The sequence below is a fragment of the Pelobates fuscus genome, chromosome 4 (assembly GCF_036172605.1).
Source record: "Pelobates fuscus isolate aPelFus1 chromosome 4, aPelFus1.pri, whole genome shotgun sequence".
Classification (NCBI taxonomy): domain Eukaryota; kingdom Metazoa; phylum Chordata; class Amphibia; order Anura; family Pelobatidae; genus Pelobates; species Pelobates fuscus.
In genome coordinates, this window is record NC_086320.1 from 92,380,600 (window position 1) to 92,403,723 (window position 23,124).

Genomic DNA, 23,124 nt, shown 5'->3' on the forward strand with positions numbered 1-23,124 from the left:
AACCATTTTTAGAAATCAAAGATATTTCACCTGATTTAGATGAATCCAAGTATGTATCATGCATTCTAAAACTATGTATAGGATGAGGTAGAGGCAAACAATATGCCTACACAATCACAATCTGACAAAAAAAGAGATTAAACCTGTGCTGCAGAGGCTCACACTGTAGTCCCAGCAGTGTAATTTGGAAAACAATGAAGGAAAAGGAGTCCTGCGCATCCAGTATAAGTGTGCACACCCAGGTGCTACCACAGTTTATTGGAGGATAAAGTACAAACAGCAAACGTTTCAGGCAAGAGCTCTTTCTCAATGCTAATGTCCTTTGAGAAAGGGCTCTCACCAGAAACGTTTGCTGTTTGTACTTTGTCCTCCAATAAACTGTGGTAGCACCTGGGTGTGTACACTGATACTGGATGTGCAGGACTCCTTTTACTTCATTATTTGCATTCTAAAATGAATATCCATCTCGCACTGCATTTTTTGTATGCACACATTGCATTAGCTTTTTATTTGATGTAGTGTTTGTCAGTGTAACAAAATATTTCAATTTGTAATCAGATGTATCCCCCAAATTCAAAACTTCATGTCCTTTAGGAAGTGAAAGGCTCAGGACTGAGATGAAGAATTCAGTTTCCAAACTTTACCAAACCCATCTTTATTTATCTGGCCACCAATTAAAAATAACCCTGTGAAATATCTGTTCCTAAAAAGTGCACATAGCAAGGAATTTTCACCCATTCATTTTATAAACAAATGAATCCTCACTAACTGTAAAACAATTCACCAAACATCCACCTAAATACATAACTAATTAGTTAATTAACCGATCTAACTTACCTTCTTACTTTCTGTTTGATTTAAGCTATCATCATTAACAAGCTATTTTCTGTTTCATTTTGTTCAAGTAATTTTATTTTAAGTTTAACCTAGCAATTGGAACCAAAAGTGTATAAGCGCTATAAAGGTGATGAGGTACTCAGTTCAGCTGCACTGTACCACAGTGACACAAAATGTATACACAAACAATATAAAAGTACCAAAATGAGCGAAATTGACAAAATAGATCTATAAATAACAATAAAACTAAATATAGTGCAGACAATCTGAATTGTATAATACACAGTAGGGGGTAATGAGGAGAACTCTCATGGACCAGAGCCCTATCACTCCTGGCTCTGGGTTTGAAAAGCTCCACTGGAGAGGGAAGTATCCCACACTGTGCTGACAGGATCTGGATGAAATGTTCCCAGTTAGCAGATGGTTCTTTGCAATACAGAACAGCACAGAGAGAGGCAAAACCCCCTAATTGAATTATATCTGTCTCAATTTATTGTAAAAAAGGTTAAAAACTCTTACTTTGCAATTGGTGGGTATGCCAGCAAAAACTACCCACATAAAAGCATGTAAAAACAAAGTAAAATGGCTTGCATCACTCAGGACAGTGTGTCCTGTCAGCACAGTTTGGGATACTTCCCTCTCCAGTGGAGCTTTTCAAACCCAGAGCCAGGAGTGATAGGGCTGTGGTCCATGTGAGTTCTCCCCATTCCCCAATACTGTGTATGACACAATTCAGATTTTACCACATGACAGGAGGCTTCATATTTGCATATCTTTCTTTACTGAAAACTCCAGCAGCATAGAAACAGTAACAACCAATCAGAGAAAAGATATGATGCCCATAAAAGGCCCTGTCTATGACATCACTTCCTCTTTCTTTGCTGCTCCAGCCATCAACAGGTCAGAGTAATCATTACCTCTCTATCTATATACCTGTCTTATCAATTATTCCATAATACTATTGTACTTTATTCTCACCCTGACTACCTATAACCTGTCCCTTTCCTTTCCCTATATACAGTCCCCTGTTTTCATCGAATTTGTCAGATTTATTGTTTTAGTGTATTTGTATTTTGTTTCCGTTCAGCAGTCCGCGGGCGTCACGGCTGTCCGTGCCGCACTCGCCGCGCGGACCTGTTCTCTTTTACATACAGGGGGCCGGGTGGGGACGGGTGGGGGGTAGCCGGGGTTAATTTCGCTGTTTGCCGCATTTTCTTCCAGTCTGCTCGCGGCCGCGAGCGGGCAGTTCTTACACACGCGGCCGGCGGCCATCTTGGATCTCGCGGCTCGCGAGATCCGCGACGGCCGCCCTACCTCACACACGGCAGTTCGGAAATCACCCGACCGCCGCAACGAACATAAAAGATTGCTCTTAAAGCATTCTTTTCTGCCCTAATTCTCACTCACTTGCAGTTGTATACCACTGAGTGATAATATCCTCAAGCCCTCTAAGGACCTTTTTCTATACGGAATCTATGTGAAGGATGTAAAAAGCATGCACTATTTATGATTTATAAGGCTGTGAAGTGTATTGTTGTACACATACTATGTAAGGGATCCCTGCAGGGACATATAACATTACACCTCCCCTCAGGGGATCTGGTACTACCATACCCTTCTGCACTGGGATTTTTCCTCCATGAGTTCAACTCCCCTGTGCAGCAAGAGTTCAATCTGCTGTGTAGTTACACTCTGGCTAGAGGATCGTGTGCTGATATTCCTTAACGTTTCCCTGTTGCGATTTTTGCCACAGTGTCTGCCAACAGTGTCTGCCAAACAAATATTTACAGGCAGGCATTAAAGGAGACACAATGTTTTTCCTATACCCCAGGATCTTTATCTCTTTGTGCCTTACTCAGGGTCACTCTATATTACTACACCCTGCACAGGGTTATACTATATTACTATACCCTACAGGAATCACCCGGTCACCGCGCCCTGCATCTGGATTAACCCCTTCAGGGTTCCCCTCTCTGGGCACATTCATTTATTGATACTATTATAATTTGTTATTCTCAGGGATATATTTTCTTATGGTGCCTTACACTGGATGATTATATGTCGAGCACGCAAGCCATACAATATCGCAGTTGTTATACGAAACGTATACTGTACCTATAACAAGATCAACTATATCACTGTACCCTACAAAGGGCGTTTTGTATTACTGTACCCTACAAAGGGCATATTATATTATATTATTGTACCCTACAAAGGGTCATATTATATTACTGTACCTGACGGTGCAAATTTATGTGGGTGTCCTCTGGGTATTGTTTCATGGCACACCACCTGGGGTGACCCCCCAGATATGCATGCAAGGTCACTCATAGACCAATACGTTGATGTGGTTGCCCTCTGGGTATTTTTTCATGGCACACCACCTGGGGTAACCCCCCAGATATGCATGCAAGGTCATTCATAGACCATTACATTGATGTGGGTGCCCTCTGGGTATTTTTTCATGGCACACCACCTGGGGTAACCCCCCAGATATGCATGCAAGGTCATTCATAGACCATTACGTTGATGTGGGTGTCCTCTGGGTATTTTTCATGGCACACCACCTGGGGTGACCCCCCAGATAGGCATGCAAGGTCATTCATAGACCTTTACGTTGATGTGGGTGTCCTCTGGATTACCACGGCACGCCACCCGGGGTGAACCCCGATGGAGTGCACGAAGGCCTACGCCTCAACTTTTATCACTGATTACTGCATACATATATGGATGTTCAAACACTGCCTGGCAGTTTTACATTAAAGCAACGGTACAACCTTGCTGGATACGACTTGCAGGCAGGATCATGAGTGTACTGAGTGTATTGCGGAGTACCCTTCACAGAGACACATATCTGTACATTTACTGTACCTGGCGTACATATTGAACGTGGGTGTCCTCTGAGTGAATTTTCATGGCACACCACCTGGGGTGACCCCCAGACATGCATGCAATACTTGTAAGGTGCCAACAACTATAATGTGGGTGTCCTCTGGGTTACCATGGCACACCACCTGGGATGACCCCAGTCGAATACACGTGGGCCCTACGGCTGCAGACCTTATGGAGACAGGTCCCACGCGCTTCTATAATAAGCCTGTATAGTTACACCCGTGCATACAGCTCTGGCGTGCATTTATGGTGAACCCGGCTAACCGGACCAGCACTACCGGTCAATCGCGCCTACGCCACAGCTCCCAATAACCGGATTAAACTAATGGAGATGACCCCTCTACACTTGACACGAGTATTTCATACATTCAGACAATCTGAGGCAGGCAATTCAAGCCGCTTTACCTGGGTGATCCCCAGTGCTACCAGGAGTCTAGCACCCCTACCCTCAAACACTACTCCCACTGACTGCCACTATCTCCCAACAGGACGAGAACGGGTCATGGAGAACACTCTCAACCCCCTAGGACTTCTAGGCATTGTTAAACGACGCAGTAGCGGCCTCAGTGGCCCATTGAACAAACCAAGTAGACAGAACACCGGGAATCCGCGACCCTGTCCACCACGCACGTTGGACATAATAGATCACTCACACGAAGACAACTCGCCATCTGAGGAGTGGCATAAGAACGACTAGTATTCGGCCCAGAAGCACAAGACCTACTATTTGACGGCGGGAACTTACCCACCACGCTAACTTTAGCCCACACCTCCCTGAAGCATATCCTCCACACCCCTTCGGGGAAAGGTGTTTGTTGGAGGACTGGTCGGTAGTGGAACCGAACCATCAACCGCTTCATCTACTAGTGAGTCAACCTATCATCAAGGGAACTCCTACGTGGTATGCAAACGCTTCAGGATAGAGAAAAAATCAACCTTCTACTAGACCTCCTGAACGATAGCGGCTGGTTTACACATCGGGACCCCGAGGACACATACTTGTCAATATCCGCTACCCTATACTACCTATTTTTTCTTCCGATCCCAGTGATGAGGACTAACACAGCAGTTTACGACGCTGTGGTACCCACAAAGCTACTGAAGCCGGCGAGGGCTCACATCCGCGAATTTGGATGTGCGATGTCTCGTGTACACGGAAGACTTGCTGACCCCTTGCGAATCCAGGCTACGTTTGCAGTCCAAGTTGACTTTCATGTTCTGGACTACACGTGTTTTTGGTAGTACGCAGACAAATCGCTCCCCCATCTGTGTCGGGTCAGTTCCTCGGTTTCGACATCGGCTTGGAGAACTACGTTCCGCGTCGGTCCCCGACAAGATCACCCCTATACGGATGGATGTCGGACACGCTCTAAGGTTGGATACGATTCCTCTCAGAACATTCACCGGATTGTGGGATTCCTCTCCTCCTCTCCTCCTCCATACAATCGATATTCCCTGGCTCACTACACTACGGGGCCATGCAACGACTGCTGGCTAGATACGTACACGCCGGTCACTCATGCGACCACTGGATCCCACGGTCGGCAGAAGTGAGGACGGAATTTCAATAGTGACTACTTCACTTGCAAACTTGGATCGGCAAATCGATCTTTTACTCTTCCTCCGGATGCGAAGTGTTGGATGAACCCATACAAACGGACCCAACCGCTCTCCACAATGGCAAGGGTGCTTCGATACACACGCACACACAGGATATCGCTCCTGCTCATGACACCCCTCGGATAATGCCAACCGTGGTTCCCGGATCGCCTGGGGACGTCTCGCGAAGACCCTCTACCACTCCCTACCTCCCCTCTAGTTTGACGGGACCTCAAGGGGAAGCCCACTCCTTTGTCATGGAAGGACGACTGGCACTAGTGGACTGGACGATTTCAGGGCCTCCTGAAATGTCCACGACCTATTGCATCAACTAAGACCTCGGATGGGACTCAGGCCCCCGGCACCAGGAAATGCTATATTTCTGCCTGTCTGGCCTGGAGTGTTTATTGGGTGGAAAGGGATTCCGATCCCTTTGCCGCACCTGCCCCACCAATCCTTAACTATCTGTCACACCTGGTCTCGTTGGGGTGGTCATATCGATCCCTCAACGTGATCGGATCCGCCATATCGGTGGCGCACGTTCCGGTACAGGGCGGACCAGTAGGTCAAGACCCACTGGTTTGTCGACTACTACAGGGTGCCGAATTATCGAGACCCGGCACCCAAGTATTCACACCTCTGGCAGGTGGATGTGGTGCTGTGATTCCTTGGGGGAATAGCAGGACAATCCTTGTTTGTCACGGAAACGACTTTTAGCCAAACTAGCCCTCTTGTTATGCCTCGTCTTATTTAGACGGGTGACGGACGTTAGGGCTTTCGACATGGATGGTTTTTCTCTATCACACCAGACGGGATTACCTTTACCATATCGAGACGAACTAAGTCCAGTTCATCTTCGGTGTCATACCCATACTTTGTGTCAGACACCAAACTAGGTGTGGTCGGAACACTAATAGGGTATACCGAAATCATTCCCCTTCGTATTCATGCGACGGGTCTACTCCTGACTTCTTACGTGGAACCTCATGGAGGGGTGCCTACCACTACACTGGCCAGATGGAGCCGCTGGCTATTGCATCTAGCGGGCGTCGAACCTTGTGTCAGAGCCCACTCGGTCAAGGGAGCGGTGGCCCCACAAGTCTTTCTCGGCCGACGCTTCCCTAACCGACATTATACGATGCGCGGTTTGAGCGCGAGAGGGTACGTTTAGAACGCTCTATTTCGGCAAACATCTCATACTTCCTTCACACTGGTCAATTCTAAGCTTTAAAAATGCAAATATGAAGCCTCCTGTCATGTGGTAAAATTGAAGATTATACTAGCTTTAGTGTACTAATAATCTTAATTTTAGTAATGACAGGAGGCGAATATTTCCCACCCTATAGGATCCCTCCCATGTTTTATTGGGTTGAACAGAATATGCCCTTTATGTTCAGGAAGGTAAGTACGTTATTGTTGTATGTTTGCTACTTAGATATGTGGCTTGAGAGACTTGTATAGGTTGAATATTTAGACATGTACCTTGAATTATGTTGTGTTTATAGACTCTTAAATATCATTGCTTTAGAATTAATATATATTGATATGTTACTCATTCTAGTATCCATTGGTATATCAGATTCTTAATGTTTATTGTATGCGGACAAGTTATCACGCCAGAGTCCTTTCACCTTTTTCTTTTTCTTGCAGCGTGAACGTTCTCACATCAAGACAAAGACTCACCTTCCATACCTCTACATCACGGAACTACTGGAGTTGATTATTCTAATATGTTGTGGAACTGTTGACGTATTATGATTATGTTTATTGTTGCTATTTATTGTTTCGCTTCAAAGAAAGAGGAAGTGATGTCATAGACAGGGCCTTTTATGGGCATCATATCTTTTCTCTGATTGGTTGTTACTGTTTCTATGCTGCTGGAGTTTTCAGTAAAGAAAGATATGCAAATATTCGCCTCCTGTCATTACTAAAATTAAGATTATTAGTACACTAAAGCTAGTATAATCTTCAATTGTCAGCACTATATTATGTTTTTTTTTTTTGTTATTCATAGATCTATTTTGTCATCAGTTCAAGCGCGCTCATTTTGGTTATTTTTAACCTAGCAATTACATATAATTTCCCATGAAGTAATAATCATCTTTAAATATAGTGAACCTAAAATTAAAAAAAAATAAAAATAAATAAAAACCTAGCCACTAGTATTACCAAAAAAAGCAAAACTGCTGATCTCTTTGAATATTGCACAATACAGTGATATAGGAATATAAATTCACATTTGTTAAAAAACGTTTTGTACACAGTGGCGGCAACAGTGCATGCCGGTGAGATAGCCTAGTGAACATGGTTCCAGCTGCATTTGACTCTAATTCATGTCAAGGTCAACTCACCCGTTTCAAGTCTGATAATAATGCTAATAGTAATAACATTCTTTAGTAACAATAGTAAACTCCAGGGTGTAGTTGAAAATGAGTGAAATACTAAAAGTACATATGGCCAGATACTGCATTTTTCGCCAACACTGTCTGCGTCAGGAAGCAGGTAGGCTTATGGTATACTCATACCAATCGGCCACATGTGGACATACTGGTACAGAGGTGGAATATAACTGCCCTGGAGCTGTATGGATCCTAATTCATACAGTGATTATGGTGTACACAGGGATGCACCATGACTCTCAGTTGACAATATTAGTGATTCTACATTGCATTGTGACCCCTGATGGTACATCATACATTTTGAAGGAGTTCAGCAAGTGATGAATTCTTGCCATTCAAGGTAAGACACTCAACATAATTTGTAGATTTATTTTTTTTCTTGAGGAGGCAATTCCCTTTAAGTTTTATTAAAAAAATTATAATTTCACAATAAATAAACAATTCTCAATCTACATCAAAATGAAAGAAACCTTGGCACTAATCAACAATAACTAGAGTATAGCACTAAGCAAAATCTCTACTTAACATAATATTACATTTTACAAAAAGGCAATGCATTTATTAATTTGTGATTGTGCCATAATGGAGTTTAAATGAATGAACGCCCAGATGCTGATCAGTATTATTAGACATTTCTGTTGTATGCACAAAAACATAATAAAAAGCTGCGATGCAAGGTTAGAACGATAAAAAGGATCAGTAAACCTTGTTTTTTAAGAATTACCATTTTACAGCCTTAGTAGAGAGTTTGTTATTTACAAGTGGAAAGGCAAGGGGAAATAAAACATAACAGATTTATAAAGCAATCTCGAAAACTTTATTTTTAACACATGTATTTATTTACAAAGTATACTGACCTGTCACTGGTAGAGTCATGGACATGTTTTTGTGTTTTTCTTTTCTCCACTGTTGGACGGCAAAGATGTATTTTTTTGTAATAAAATTTCCTTCTTCAACTACAGCGTTTTCCATCTGTAAATTTGTTTGGTTTTCTCTTCCCACAAACATCTCTTGCATAGCACCAATGTCAACACATTCCAATTGAAATCTTGCAGTCTAATTGATAAAGAATTGGAACATAATGCTTAGAAGTGTGTGACTGTTCTTTTTATTATACTCTTCCATCGTTCATTACTATGTAATTCCGACTACCGTTATTTTTTTAGTTTGCAGTTGTAGTCTCGTAAACCAAAATGGTAATTAGGCTTATAATAAAAATATCCTTACTTCTTGTTAAAGAATAATACACATGAAAGTATCTTTCGTTTTCATTTGCAAAAAACAAAAAAACTAAATGCAAGTGATGCATCTAGTTAGTTTACAACTCAATAGAGTTTAGCAAATCAAATTATATTATGTAAGCATAAAGTTGAGGTACTTAATATATTGATATAGTATTAAAACTATAAAATGTGTTTTACGGAGTTTTTAATGTTGGTGGCTAGTTACCAAGGTGTGCTACATTGTGATATAGCTATATAGTATTCTAAGTTTTCTTTAGATAAAATATTTGACGTAAATCTGAAAAATAATTGGCTTGATTTATTTTTTATTTTTTTAAAGGAAACCTAGTGTGCTATCATATTTGATTTTTTTGTTTATTTTAATATGCCGGATTTAGCACCAGGCAAAATATTACTTTAAGCTGACTTTGAAGTGCAGATTTATATAATATATGTTTATAATGGGGGTTTAGTTACAGTATATGTTATACATTGCATAAGCCTGCCACAACAGTATACAATGTACCCCATTTGTGGCAGGTCCTATCCTAGTAATCTAATATCTGCTCTTATGAGATTAACTCACTTGGAAATTAGGTGAGTACAATTAAACTTTAATTGTTATCGACAAAGGGGTTTGATAGTGGACACAGTGATAGAAAAAAGTCCTGGGAAAAAAAACTATTGTTTTTGGGACTATAGGTTTCCTTTAAATCAATGGAGACATGAAACACGATTGGTTAAAATTGTCTTATTTGTGTATTAAATATTGTGATAAACAACTGGCAATTAGACCACATAACATAATGTAAAGATTATGCAAACTACACAAATAAAGAAATATATAGGAAATAGTAATACTTTTTCTCAAATATTGCATATAAAAACAGCTTATAATGGGACCAACCATTTACATTTTATAAAAGGCTAATTCTAATCTACTCAAAGCTTCTCTGCGGCAGATAAAATGAGATAAAATCTTAAATGGAAATAAAGCGTTACAGAAAAGCAGACAATATGTTGGAGAAATATGCCTTGAAATATATGCCTTTGGGAAACACATTCAAAAGCAACAGATTACAATCAATGAGGTTTAATCATAGTGTAAGGAGTGAAATACTAATAACAAAGCAGTCATCTAAATGACTAGGGTCAGAAGGGACTAGGGAGTTTTGTAAATACCGACAAAGGAATGCATCAAACATTTAAAGACTCACAGGCAGGATTACGTAAAGCTGGAAAATGAGTTCATTCAGTAAACATGGAATTATGCTGCATTGATAAAAGAGTTGCACATTTTAGGCAAAAAGAAACACACTGGGATATAAGAAATCCCATTTAGCTAGATTGGCTATTTCATCAGTAATGTGACTTTAGTCATCATTGACTCCCTCATGGATAGGTTTGCACAGAAAAGGGGCAGTCCTGCCCACTCAAGGACAGGACACTTACAGGACAATGCAGGGAGTGCTAACTGTATGGTCCTAATGCCCTTTGCTTGGCGAGTCTAATGATGCTCTCCTGCTGTGTTGTTTGGGGACAGTTCCCTGTTGTCCCTGGATGCGGGACACCAAAGGACTACAGTGGGTCAGGGTGCTGAAATCGAGTCCTTGCAGAAAGTGGCACTGTTGGGAGGCATGCCAAATTATGAATCTATGATTGCCAAAGAGGGCAAGTACTTTAGCCAATTATACACAAACAGAGGATAAAAAAGAACATTGACTTTCTTTTTAATACTACTGGTTATTTCTACTTTCTGAATCTTTTAAACCCAATGTACTGATCAATGAATTTGTTTTTCTATGTACATGCATGACACATTAATAATATATCCCAAGCACATACCCAGGGCCGCCATCAGGGGGTGACAACCATAATGGATGTCACGGGCCCGGCGGCCCTAGGGGCCCGGGCCCCACATGTAGCGGCGGAACTGCCGCCAGTGCAGTTGCACCGGCGCCCGCACGCTGATGGGGCCCATCAGGTGGCCCACGCACTTAGGGCCACCCGATGGGCCCCATATCTTCAGGGGACTGGTCAGCACTGTGGCTGTTGTATAGTGCGACCGGTCCCCTTTAAAAAAAAAAAAAAAGCCGCCGCAGCTCAAGTGCTGCTGGGACTTCCTCCCAGCTCACTCCGCGCGGGAGGAGCGCCCGCCTGACAATGAAGAGGGAGAGCCAGACGACTGCCAGTCCCATCAGCCCCAGCCAGCCACCCTCCTGCAAAGACAAGGTAAGAAACATGAGGGTGGCTGGAAAATGAGCTGTGTGTGTATGTCTGTCTGTCTGTTTGTGTGTATGTATGTCTGTCTGTATGTGTGTATGTATGTCTGTATGTGTGTATGTATGTCTGTCTGTCTGTCTGTGTGTATGTATGTCTGTATGTGTGTATGTATGTCTGTATGTGTGTATGTATGTATGTATGTATGTCTGTATGTGTGTATGTATGTCTGTGTGTATGTCTGTTTGTGTGTATGTATGTCTGCCTGTATGTCTGTGTGTATGTCTGTCTGTCTGTATGAATGTATGTCTGTATGCATATATGTCTATCTGTATGCATGTCATTATGTGTGTATGAATGTCAGTGTATGTTTGTCATGATTATATTTGCAGTTTACATTTTCTCCATGAGTTGAGATGCCGCTGGTTTTGAACAGATCATAGCATCTCATGTTGTTAAATGGACAGAGCCCAACAATTCAGGGGGCAGTGCCCCATCATCTTTAAACTTCCCCAGTTACTACTGTTACTTAGTTTATGTAAAGCTGAGAAATTTGAGGAGGTAAGTAAATCAATGAAAAGAACATGCCAGATATTTCACACTACACTCAAGATGGATCTACAATGGAAATTATACATGCATGACACTCAAATAAATATAGTAATTATTACATTTGTTTAAGGTGAACTAGGTTTTGTTCATGTGATGTTTCAGGTCAGACAGATTTAGTCTATGTGGTTGTTTCATGAATCATCTTATTTTGGTGCCACGGATGGAATTCTGAATCATGAAACAAACAAAATGGCTTGTTCATTTCTCATGTTGTTTGTTTTGTGATCCAGGCAAGTTGGAGTTATGGGTTTCCGGTAAATTGCAGATAGCATAAAATTCTGAAGAAGCATGATTCTAAACAACTGAACAAATCTAGTAATTAAATCAAACTTTTTCCTATTCATATATAAGCCACATCAGTTGTTTTCTTTGAAGTCAAGTTTTTTTAATTCCAGATATAAAGCTGAAACACTAGGGATGTGCATGGGCAAAAAATTTAGTTCGGTTTGGAAATTCGGATAAGTAAAACAATTTGTCTGCTTCAGCAATTTGGACCAATGGCATTCGGTTATGTTCGGCACTTCAGCAATTCGGAACTTTGGCGATTCGGACCCTAACCCTAAACCCTAACTTCAAACCTAACCCCTAACCACTTGTTTTGCCCCTAACCCCTACCCCTAACCCAAACCCTAACCACTTATTTTGCCACTTTTCAGAAATCCAAAGCAATCCGGAACTTCGGCAATTTGGAACTTCGGCAATTCAAAACTTCGGCAATTTGGTTCGGTTAGGCACTTCAAAAATTTAGCAATTTGGAAATTTGGTAATTCGAACTTCAGACATCTGTAAGCATCCGAATGTCCGAATTGCACGAAATTCGTCCGAATGTACATTTAGAACGAAACGAATTGCACATGTCTATTTGGAAACAATGTATTTGGGAACAAATTCGCACTCACACTAGCTTTGTGACCGACCTAAAAGAGTACCAGCATAAAACAAAACAAAAAATGTATCTGACTATGGATTTACTCCACAGGACACTGTGTTAGATGGCAAACTGAATGTAGCAATTTATCATATTAGTATCTCCAAGTAAGTCATTGAAAGGGGATGGATTTATTTTGTCAAGACATCGGTTTGATTTTCTCCAGCTATCTTGAATGTATAAAAAGGTCTCTTTCAGTATTACTTAGAGGGCTAAAAGCTTCCTAATGATCGGTAAAGAAACAACCTCTTTGAACATTAAAAGATGGAATAAGAGAAATAAACTAGAACACCAAAGATCAAGTTTTGCTAATATTTTCCTTTGAGGCTGCAGTTGCTATGGTACCATCCTCTCTAGGTATAGTGGATCTAAATATAGGGCAGAATAAAATATAACATCTTCACATGGAACAGATAATAAGAGTTGAGTTTAAACAAAATAAAATATAAAAAAGCTGATGAGTGTTTAATTTATCTCTGTAACTCTAATACACTAAATACCGACTTATACCAAGCTTATTAGCTTATTTGAATATTATGTTGCCAGACATGTAGTCAGTGATGTGTTAATAATGAAAAAACTCATAACATTAATGTGTTTCCATATGACTGCATTAATAAAAATTGATAGATTGGTCATATTACAAAAAAAGACTCTAACCTGATCATGGGGGGACTAGGAGTAGAGCGTTAAGTAACACTGTCTTTCAATTAACCCCTTAAGAACTGAGCCAAATGTACACATTTTGAGCAAAATAAAACGTAAACAAAACTTGGAATTTGACTATATGTCTGTTCAACCGTAATTCACCCCTTTCATATTAAGTGCACCTACACTTATTATATATCTTTTTTTTTTCCAAGGGAAATAGGGCTTTCATTTAACATCAAACATTTAGCTACGAAACACAATTTAATATGAATAAAATATAAAAAAGTGAGAAATAAAGAAATGTTATTATTTTTTTAGTTCTGCATGACATTTTAACTGTGAATGTCACAATCCTGTTTGATTTTACTGCAATAAAAGACACATATTTGTATTCAGCAATGTCTCATGTGTAAAACAGTACCCCCTATGTACAGGTTTTATGGTGTTTTAGGAAGTTACATGGTCAAATATAGCATGTAACATTTTTCAGTTTTTTCACTTTAAAATTGGCCAGATTGGTTACGTTGCCTTTGAGACCGTATGGTAGCCCAGGAATGAGTATTACTCCCATGATGGCATACCATTTGCAATAGTAGACAACCCGAGGTATTGCAAATAGGGTATGTCCAGTCTTTTTTAGTAGCCACTTAGTCACAAACACTGGCCAAATATAGTGTTAATATTTGTGTGTGAAAAATGCAAAAAACTAATTTGAACGCCAATTCTGACCAGTGTTTGTGACTAAGTGGCTACTAAAAAAAACTGGACATACCCCATTTGCAATACCTTGGGTTGTCTACTTTTGCAAATGGTATGCTATCATGGGGTAGTTCTCATTCCTGGGCTACCATACGGTGTCAAAGGCAACGTAACCAATCTGGCGAATTTCAATGGGAAAAAACTGAAACACAAGCCTTATATTTGACTCTGTAACTTTTAAATACACCATAAAACCTGTAAATGAGGGGTACTGTTATACTCAGGAGACTTTGCTGAACTCAAATATAAGTGTTTTAAAACCGTAAAAGGTATTACAACAATTATATTGTCAGTGTAAGTGCCGTTTGTGTGTGAAAAATGCAAAAATGTCACTCACTGATGATATCATCATTGTAATACATTTTACTGTTTTGAAACACTAATATTTGTGTTCAGCGAAGTCTACCAAGTAAAACAGTACCCCCCCATGTACAGGTTTTTAATGTGTCTCAAAAGGTTACAAGGTTAAATATAGTGCTAGCAAATTAAATTCTCTGGACTTTCTGCCTGGGTTATCAGGCAGGTCCCGCAAATTGTATTTAATAAAAATATTACATAAATATATTAAAATATATTAATATATATATATATATATATATATATATAAATATATATACACTTTTTTAAAATTATTTTTATTTATATATAGGTATCTATATAGTGATATATACATATATATTTATGTATATAGATATATATTATTTAGTTCTAAGTGTATTTTGATATCACTATATATATATATATATATATATATATATATTAATATCAAAATACAGTTAGAATGAAATTACACATATATATACTTTAAAAATATATAATTTTCATTTTTAACATATTTATATATATATATATATATATACACATATACACGTCCCAGGTCCCAGCACTCAATGCTCCCAGTCTTTTAATGCTCCGGTGCTGTCTCCAACCAAATTGTATACGATACCAGTAGAGAGCACTCAGGAGTCTTTCAAGGTAAATTTCATCTGTTGCTTTATTGAGCAATTACAAATTCACACAACGTTCCAGTCTATATATATATATATATATATATATACAGTTGCAAGAAAAAGTATGTGAACCCTTCGGAATGATATGGATTTCTGCATAAATTGGTCATAAAATGTGATCTGATCATCATCCAAGTCACAACAATAGACAATCGCAGTCTGTTTAACCCCTTAAGGACACATGACATGTGTGACATGTCATGATTCCCTTTTATTCCAGAAGTTTGGTCCTTAAGGGGTTAAACTAATAACACACAAAGAATGAAATGTTGCCATGTTTTTATTGAACACACCATGTAAACATTCACAGTGCAGGTGGAAAAAGTATGTGAACCCTTGGATTTAATAACTGGTTGAACCTCCTTTGGCAGCAATAACGTCAACCAAACGTTTCCTGTAGTTGCAGATCAGACGTGCACAATGGTTAGGAGTAATTCTTGACCATTCCTCTTTACAGAACTGTTTCAGTTCAGCAATATTCTTGGGATGTCTGGTGTGAATCGCTTTCTTGAGGTCATGCCACAGCATCTCAATCGGGTTGAGGTCAGGACTCTGACTGGGCCACTTCAGAAGGCGTATTTTCTTCTGTTTAAGCAATTCTGTTGTTGATTTACTTCTATGCTTTGGGTCATTGTCCTGTTGCAACACCCATCTTATGTTGAGCTTCTACTGGTAGACAGATGGCCTTAAGTTTTCCTGCAAAATGTCTTGATAAACTTGGGAATTCATTTTTCCTTCGATGATAGCAATCCGTCCAGGCCCTGACGCAGCAAATCAGCCCCAAACCATGATGCCCCCACCACCGTACTTCACAGTTGGGATGAGGTTTTGATGTTGGTGTGCTGTGCCTCTTTTTTGCCACACATAGTGTTGTATGTTTCTTCCAAAAAACTCAACTTTGGTTTCATTTGTCCACAGAATATTTTGCCAGTACTGCTGTGGAATATCCAGGTGCTCTTGTGCAAACTGCAAACGTGCAGCAATGTTTTGTTTGGACAGCAGTGGCTTCCTCTGTGGTATCCTCCCATGAAATCCATTCTTGTTTAGTGTTTTACGTATTGTAGATTCGCTAACAGGGATGTTAGCATTTGCCAGTGACTTTTGTAAGTCTTTAGCTGACACTCTAGGATTCTTCTTCACCTCATTGAGCAGTCTGCGCTGTGCTCTTGCAGTCATCTTTACAGGATGGCCACTCCTAGGGAGAGTAGGAGCAGTGCTGAACTTTCTCCATTTATAGACAATTTGTCTTACCGTGGACTGATGAACAGCAAGGCTTTTGGAGATACTTTTATAACCCTTTCCAGCTTTATACAAGTCAACCATTTTTAATCGTAGGTCTTCTGAGAGCTCTTTTGTGCGAGGCATCATTCACATTAGGCAATGCTTCTGTGAAAAGCAAACTCAGAACTGGTGTGTGCTTTTTTATAGGGCAGGGCAGCTGTAACCAACACCTCCAATCTCATCTCATTGATTGGACTACAGTTGGCTGACATCTAACTCCAATTAACTCTTGGAGATGTCATTAGTCTAGGGGTTCACATACTTTTTCCACCTGCACTGTGAATGTTTACATGGTGAGTTCAATAAAAACATGGCAACATTTCATTCTTTGTGTGTTATTAGTTTAAGCAGACTGTGATTATCTATTGTTGTGACTTAGATGATGATCAGATCACATTTTATGACAAATTTGTGCAGAAATCCATATCATTCCAAAGGGTTCACATACTTTTTCTTGCAACTGTATATATATATGTGTGTAATTATAATTATAAATATATTTAATTAATATCATTCTACATGTATTTTGATATTAATATATATATAACTATATATATATTAATATCAAAATACACTTAGACAGTGTTTGTGTATGTATGCGTAAGTGTGTGTGTGTGTATGTGTGTATATATATATATATATATATATATATAATCTATATATATATGATCTAAGTATATATTATATCATTTTAAACTGTGTTATAACTTTATTTTACTTTATTCATGCAGCAGGGGGACTGCCTGTCATTCCAGGCACTCCCCCTTCTGGCACTGCTATGGACGGCCATTCCGTCCATGTGATCATGAGGTCCTCGCAAGGACCTCGCTATCACATGGCCCAGGAGGGCCGGATCAGCAGCAGGGGGACTCCCTGGGATGTCAGGTAAGTCCCCTCATCGTGATCACCGTCATGGGATTGCAGGTGAACAAATAAGTGCATAGGAAGCCGTAGACGTGCTATGCCGCCCGCCGGCATTTACAGCCGGGTCCCCAAGGACGGCATAGCACGCCCGCCATCATTAAGGGGTTAAAGAAAAAAATGTACATGAAATACCTAAAAGATATGCAAAAAGTTATTAAGTAGAGACTGTTTTCTTTTATGTATGTAATGATATATGACAATACACTAAGCCTTAATCAGCTCCTGCAGGCCATGTCACAGCATCTCCCTTCAGCTTTCACCAGCAACGACTAATGGGGTAACACATTGTGTACTCTCATACATGTTGAAGAGTACAAAGAAAAATGGCTTGTTGTAGCCTCATTTGCAAGAAGTGGGTGACCATAAAGTGGCAGTGCAAGAAAGCAGAGCTTCAGATGATCTTTCGTCCCCTCTCTTTCCAGGTGCCACCATAAAAAGGGAGACAAAAAAAGACCACACAAGTAGCAGTGTTCGTTTAGAAGGTAACTCCAAGCACCTTGACCACTTAAGTGCCTGGAGTATATACAGGCATAATTTTGTTATAAAATACTGCACATACAAAGCGTAAGCCCACTACTGCCAGATGTGTAATTCCACCTCAGCATTATTGGGGTATCAGCCAGCCTTGATTTCAGAATTGCTAATGTCAATACTGTGCAACTTTCATCATGGCAACTACAGCAGTGGCTTCAGGATTCCGTAGCTTTGCACAAGCCCATCACTTGACCACCAGGGAGCATCGAAGCGTGGCAGAGACCAAGGTAATGGGGCAAGCCATTGCCAAATTACTGGAGAAAAGTACTGTACTCCTGGCAGCACAATCACTACAACGAACTGTACTGGTTATGATGCTTGGAGTAACCCTTCAAGTTCTAAATTCAATTAAAATAAGAGTTGTACCCCTAGCTTCACAGTATGACCAGAGCTATCCTCTTAGTGTTGCTAAGTGTAGGTCCTACAGATATCAGAGCTGCCACATCTTTGGTTTGTTGGCAGCTTTGAAGCTTCACAGCAATTTGTTAACATTAACCACAAGCTCTAAATATTTGCACATTCCAGAATATCAGCATTTTCTAATTCTGAGTTCTCAGCTGGAGATGTTACAGCTGTTTATGTCTATTTTGGTATACATGCAGCAGGATGATAACATGAAATGAGAATTAGTTCTAAAAGAAAAAGGTCATGAAAAACGTGCCATCATTTTTCAAAGCAGCTGGAAATGCTAGATTTTAGAGGCTTAACAAACATACTGGTATTAAACACAGGCAGTATTTAATTTTCTAATATATGGAAAAGTGTGGCTTTTATGTTATGTGAAGCAAAATACATTCATAAAAAATATATATCTGCAGTACTCTCTATGTGGTGTGACTTTTACAAATTACTAAGAAGAAAGAGCTAGAAGAATTGAGCTTCTTGAAAAAGGTTTTGCAAGTAGAAGGAGGAAGTGATCAATATACCTCCATGACTCAGTGTCATGGAGTTTTTAAGTCTTATGGGAAATGATCAGCTTGAGACTGTCAGGGCTCCGCGGGCAGCGGTGAGAGGAGGCTGCAATCCTCTCGCAGCACTCACCCTCGGTCCGTCGCCGCCAGCGGTCCCCTCCCCTTACCGATAAGCGAGCGGTGTCCTCTCCTCCTGACACGCCGCTCGCGTCCTCCTCTCCTCCTCCCAGCGGCAGCATGTCTAACGCTGCACGCTGGGAGCCGGCACTATTATCTAAGCGCCGGGGTCACTCACGTGACCCGGCGTTAAAGCTACAGTGCAACAAACACAGTGGGGGGTATAGATATCCCCCACGTGTGTTTGTTAATACTGATTGGTGGTTAGCCAATCAGGATTCAGGCTAGGATTTAAATACTTACCTTTCCTGTCTATCTGTGCCCTGTTGTGGTCTTTGCTTTATAGTATTGATTCTGAACGTGTGCTTTCTGGTTACGTACTCTCTGGCTTGTTATACTGACTTTGTGACTTTCTCCTACCCTTTGACCTCGGCTTGTTTCTCGTTATTCTGTTTTCTGGTTCCCCTTACTCGGCTTATCTCCTGACTATTCTGTGTGTGCTTAGCCCGGCCACTCTAAGGACCGGTACTGCACACTTTCTGTTTGTGTGTCTGTGTGTGTGTTAGCGTGTTGGGTTCCCCAGTATCGTGACAAGACAGCAAGACAACATCTTTTTTGACAGTGAAGCCTTATTTTCTACAATGGCGGATCCAGGGAGTATTCCCAGAACAGTCCCACCCTCCCCCTTCACACCAAAGAAGCTATAGAGCAAATTACTGGAGAAAAGTGTCACGGTACTCCTGGCATCACAATCACTACAATGGACTGTACTGGTTATGATGCTCTGGAGCTATGATGTTATGGAGTAACCCTTCAAGTTCTAAATTCAATTAAAGCAAGAGTTTTACCCCTAGCTTCACGGTATGACCAGGGCTATCCTCTTAGTGTCTGGCTGGCAGCAGAGGCTGAATAAGTGACTAAACTCACACTGTTCTCAAATGACTTAAATGACAACTATCATCTTAAAAAATATTTTTATATAATATTTTTATCAAGTATTGGAAGGAAATAAGATTTTTCTTTACTACTCAGTGTATGTAAATGATTCTGTGCGGAAGTGAAGCAGGGAAGATCATAGAGACTAACTGTTTGTTTCCATACACTGTCTGACCCAAGGCACAGGTATATGGCTTAAGCATTTAGTCAAATTTTAGAAATGTCAGATCATCATCAGAATTTTTATTTCTCTCTTTTTTTTCAACACATACTTCATTTAAAAATGTTTTTTTTCAAAGCTTGATGAACAGATTATGATACTAAAAAAGTATTTTTGAGGTGGCAGTTGTACTTTTGTATGCATGACATGAATCTGTGTATCTATCGATGCATTGTTGTACTTGTCAATGTGTGTGTAAATATGAACTTCAGGGTAGGTATTTGTCATTGCATTACAGTTTTGTTTGTATGCGTTTGTTCTGATGTTTATCTGTATTGGTACAGATGTTATCTGTATTGGCGCAGTTGTACAGGGAGTGCAGAATTATTAGGCAAATGAGTATTTTGACCACATCATCCTCTTTATGCATGTTGTCTTACTCCAAGCTGTATAGGCTCGAAAGCCTACTACCAATTAAGCATATTAGGTGATGTGCATCTCTGTAATGAGAAGGGGTGTGGTCTAATGACATCAACACCCTATATCAGGTGTGCATAATTATTAGGCAACTTCCTTTCCTTTGGCAAAATGGGTCAAAAGAAGGACTTGACAGGCTCAGAAAAGTTAAAAATAGTGAGATATCTTGTAGAGGGATGCAGCACTCTTAAAATTGCAAAGCTTCTGAAGCGTGATCATCGAACAATCAAGCGTTTCATTCAAAATAGTCAACAGGGTCGCAAGAAGCGTGTGGAGAAACCAAGGCGCAAAATAACTGCCCATGAACTGAGAAAAGTCAAGCGTGCAGCTGCCAAGATGCCACTTGCCACCAGTTTGGCCATATTTCAGAGCTGCAACATCACTGGAGTGCCCAAAAGCACAAGGTGTGCAAAACTCAGAGACATGGCCAAGGTAAGAAAGGCTGAAAGACGACCACCACTGAACAAGACACACAAGCTGAAACGTCAAGACTGGGCCAAGAAATATCTCAAGACTGATTTTTCGAAGGTTTTATGCACTGATGAAATGAGAGTGAGTCTTGATGGGCCAGATGGATGGGCCCGTGGCTGGATTAGTAAAGGGCAGAGAGCTCCAGTCCGACTCAGACGCCAGCAAGGTGGAGGTGGAGTACTGGTTTGGGCTGGTATCATCAAAGATGAGCTTGTGGGGCCTTTTCAGGTTGAGGATGGAGTCAAGCTCAACTCCCAGTCCTACTGCCAGTTTCTGGAAGACACCTTCTTCAAGCAGTGGTACAGGAAGAAGTCTGCATCCTTCAAGAAAAACATGATTTTCATGCAGGACAATGCTCCATCACACGCGTCCAAGTACTCCACAGCGTGGCTGGCAGGAAAGGGTATAAAAGAAGAAAATCTAATGACATGGCCTCCTTGTTCAACTGATCTGAACCCCATTGAGAACCTGTGGTCCATCATAAAATGTGAGATTTACAAGGAGGGAAAACAGTACACCTCTCTGAACAGTGTCTGGGAGGCTGTGGTTGCTGCTGCACGCAATGTTGATGGTGAACAGATCAAAACACTGACAGAATCCATGGATGGCAGGCTTTTGAGTGTCCTTGCAAAGAAAGGTGGCTATATTGGTCACTGATTTGTTTTTGTTATGTTTTTGAATGTCAGAAATGTATATTTGTGAATGTTGAGATGTTATATTGGTTTCACTGGTAAAAATAAATAATTGAAATGGGTATATATTTGTTTTTTGTTAAGTTGCCTAATAATTATGCACAGTAATAGTCACCTGCACACACAGATATCCCCCTAAAATAGCTATAACTAAAAACAAACTAAAAACTACTTCCAAAAATATTCAGCTTTGATATTAATGAGTTTTTTGGGTTCATTGAGAACATGGTTGTTGTTCAATACTAAAATTAATCCTCAAAAATACAACTTGCCTAATAATTCTGCACTCCCTGTATATGTCCACGTTATCAAATATACCACAAATACCATCATTGTTCCACCCAAATTTATGTACTGGATCTTCGCTTTTCTAATAGAGCCTTTTGGCTTTACAGAAACAGCATTCTTGGTAATTTAATTTAGATCCTGCTCAACAATATAAACACCCTTCAATTATATTTTCTGTCAGTGCACATTCCAACATAGCACATAAGGCCTCTATCTATCTGAACACATTTACTGTGCAAATGTAATAAAGCTAAAATGTGGGGGGGCATGGGGAGAAACAATTTTAAATGTTTACTCAAAAATACTAAATCATTTGGAAAGTTTATTGTAAGATATTAAACTGTGTTGAATCCTGTCGATTTTCCTATGAATGTAGCACTCACTCCACTTCTAAAAAAAAAAAAGCCTACCATACTCCCACATTCCAGAGGCAATCCAGACGTGTATCCTGTGCTCACTGTGCCTAGAGGGGTACCAGCTACACTTTGCTGATGAGGCCCAAAGAAAACCTGAAATAATTCTCCACGGTTGCTCTATCTTTTGTGCAGAGAGAACTTGCTGGCACTTTGGTTTTGGACTGTCCTTATGGGTGGGATTAGTCTGACGTGCAAATTGTATAGGTTCTCTTTGTAATGACACAAGTAAGCAAAAAAAAAAATTCGAGACCTGAGGGCGGCTAACCGAAAGTGAAGCTATTGAGGTTTTTATGAGCTTTTGCCTGTTCCCAGACTTTTCATATTCTCTTTTTTTTTTTTGTATAACCTACCTGGGAACTTCTTAAATTAAATTAAACTTTTAGTTCTACTCTGATGCATCACCAAGAGAAACAACTAATACATGAACAATGCCTGAAAATAAAGTCAATGTGCTTGGGTACTCTCTAGCTCATTTAAATTTGCTACACCCCACCTTACCAATGGAAAAGAAAGTGTAGAGGCCATTTTTCAATCCTCTATCAGGCCTTCCCTGGTTAATTAGCAAATAAAACAGAGGACCGGTTGTACAAAAGAGGACCAACAAAATAAGAGATCTAAAAAATCTCTAAAACACAATGACAAAACGTGATAAGACATAGTCTTAAAAATAATAATCCTCTTTGGCGCAGCCTGTTCTCTGTTTTACTTGCCAAGTTTATTTTTAGGGTCTTAGAGGGAATCCCCCTACGTTCAGGTGTGCTGCCTCTCCTATTTTACTGTTCAGCGC

General features: G+C 40.2%; 1 protein-coding gene across 1 annotated transcript in view; it reads right to left on the reverse strand.

Annotated features, from left to right (window-relative positions):
- RP1 (RP1 axonemal microtubule associated) overlaps positions 1-23,124 on the reverse strand; it is a 351,147-nt gene that overhangs the window by 66,188 nt on the left and 261,835 nt on the right. Inside the window, exon 49 of the mRNA XM_063451391.1 lies at positions 8,585-8,783. Coding sequence (XP_063307461.1) covers positions 8,585-8,783 — 199 coding nt within the window. The remainder of the gene's footprint in view (positions 1-8,584; positions 8,784-23,124) is intronic.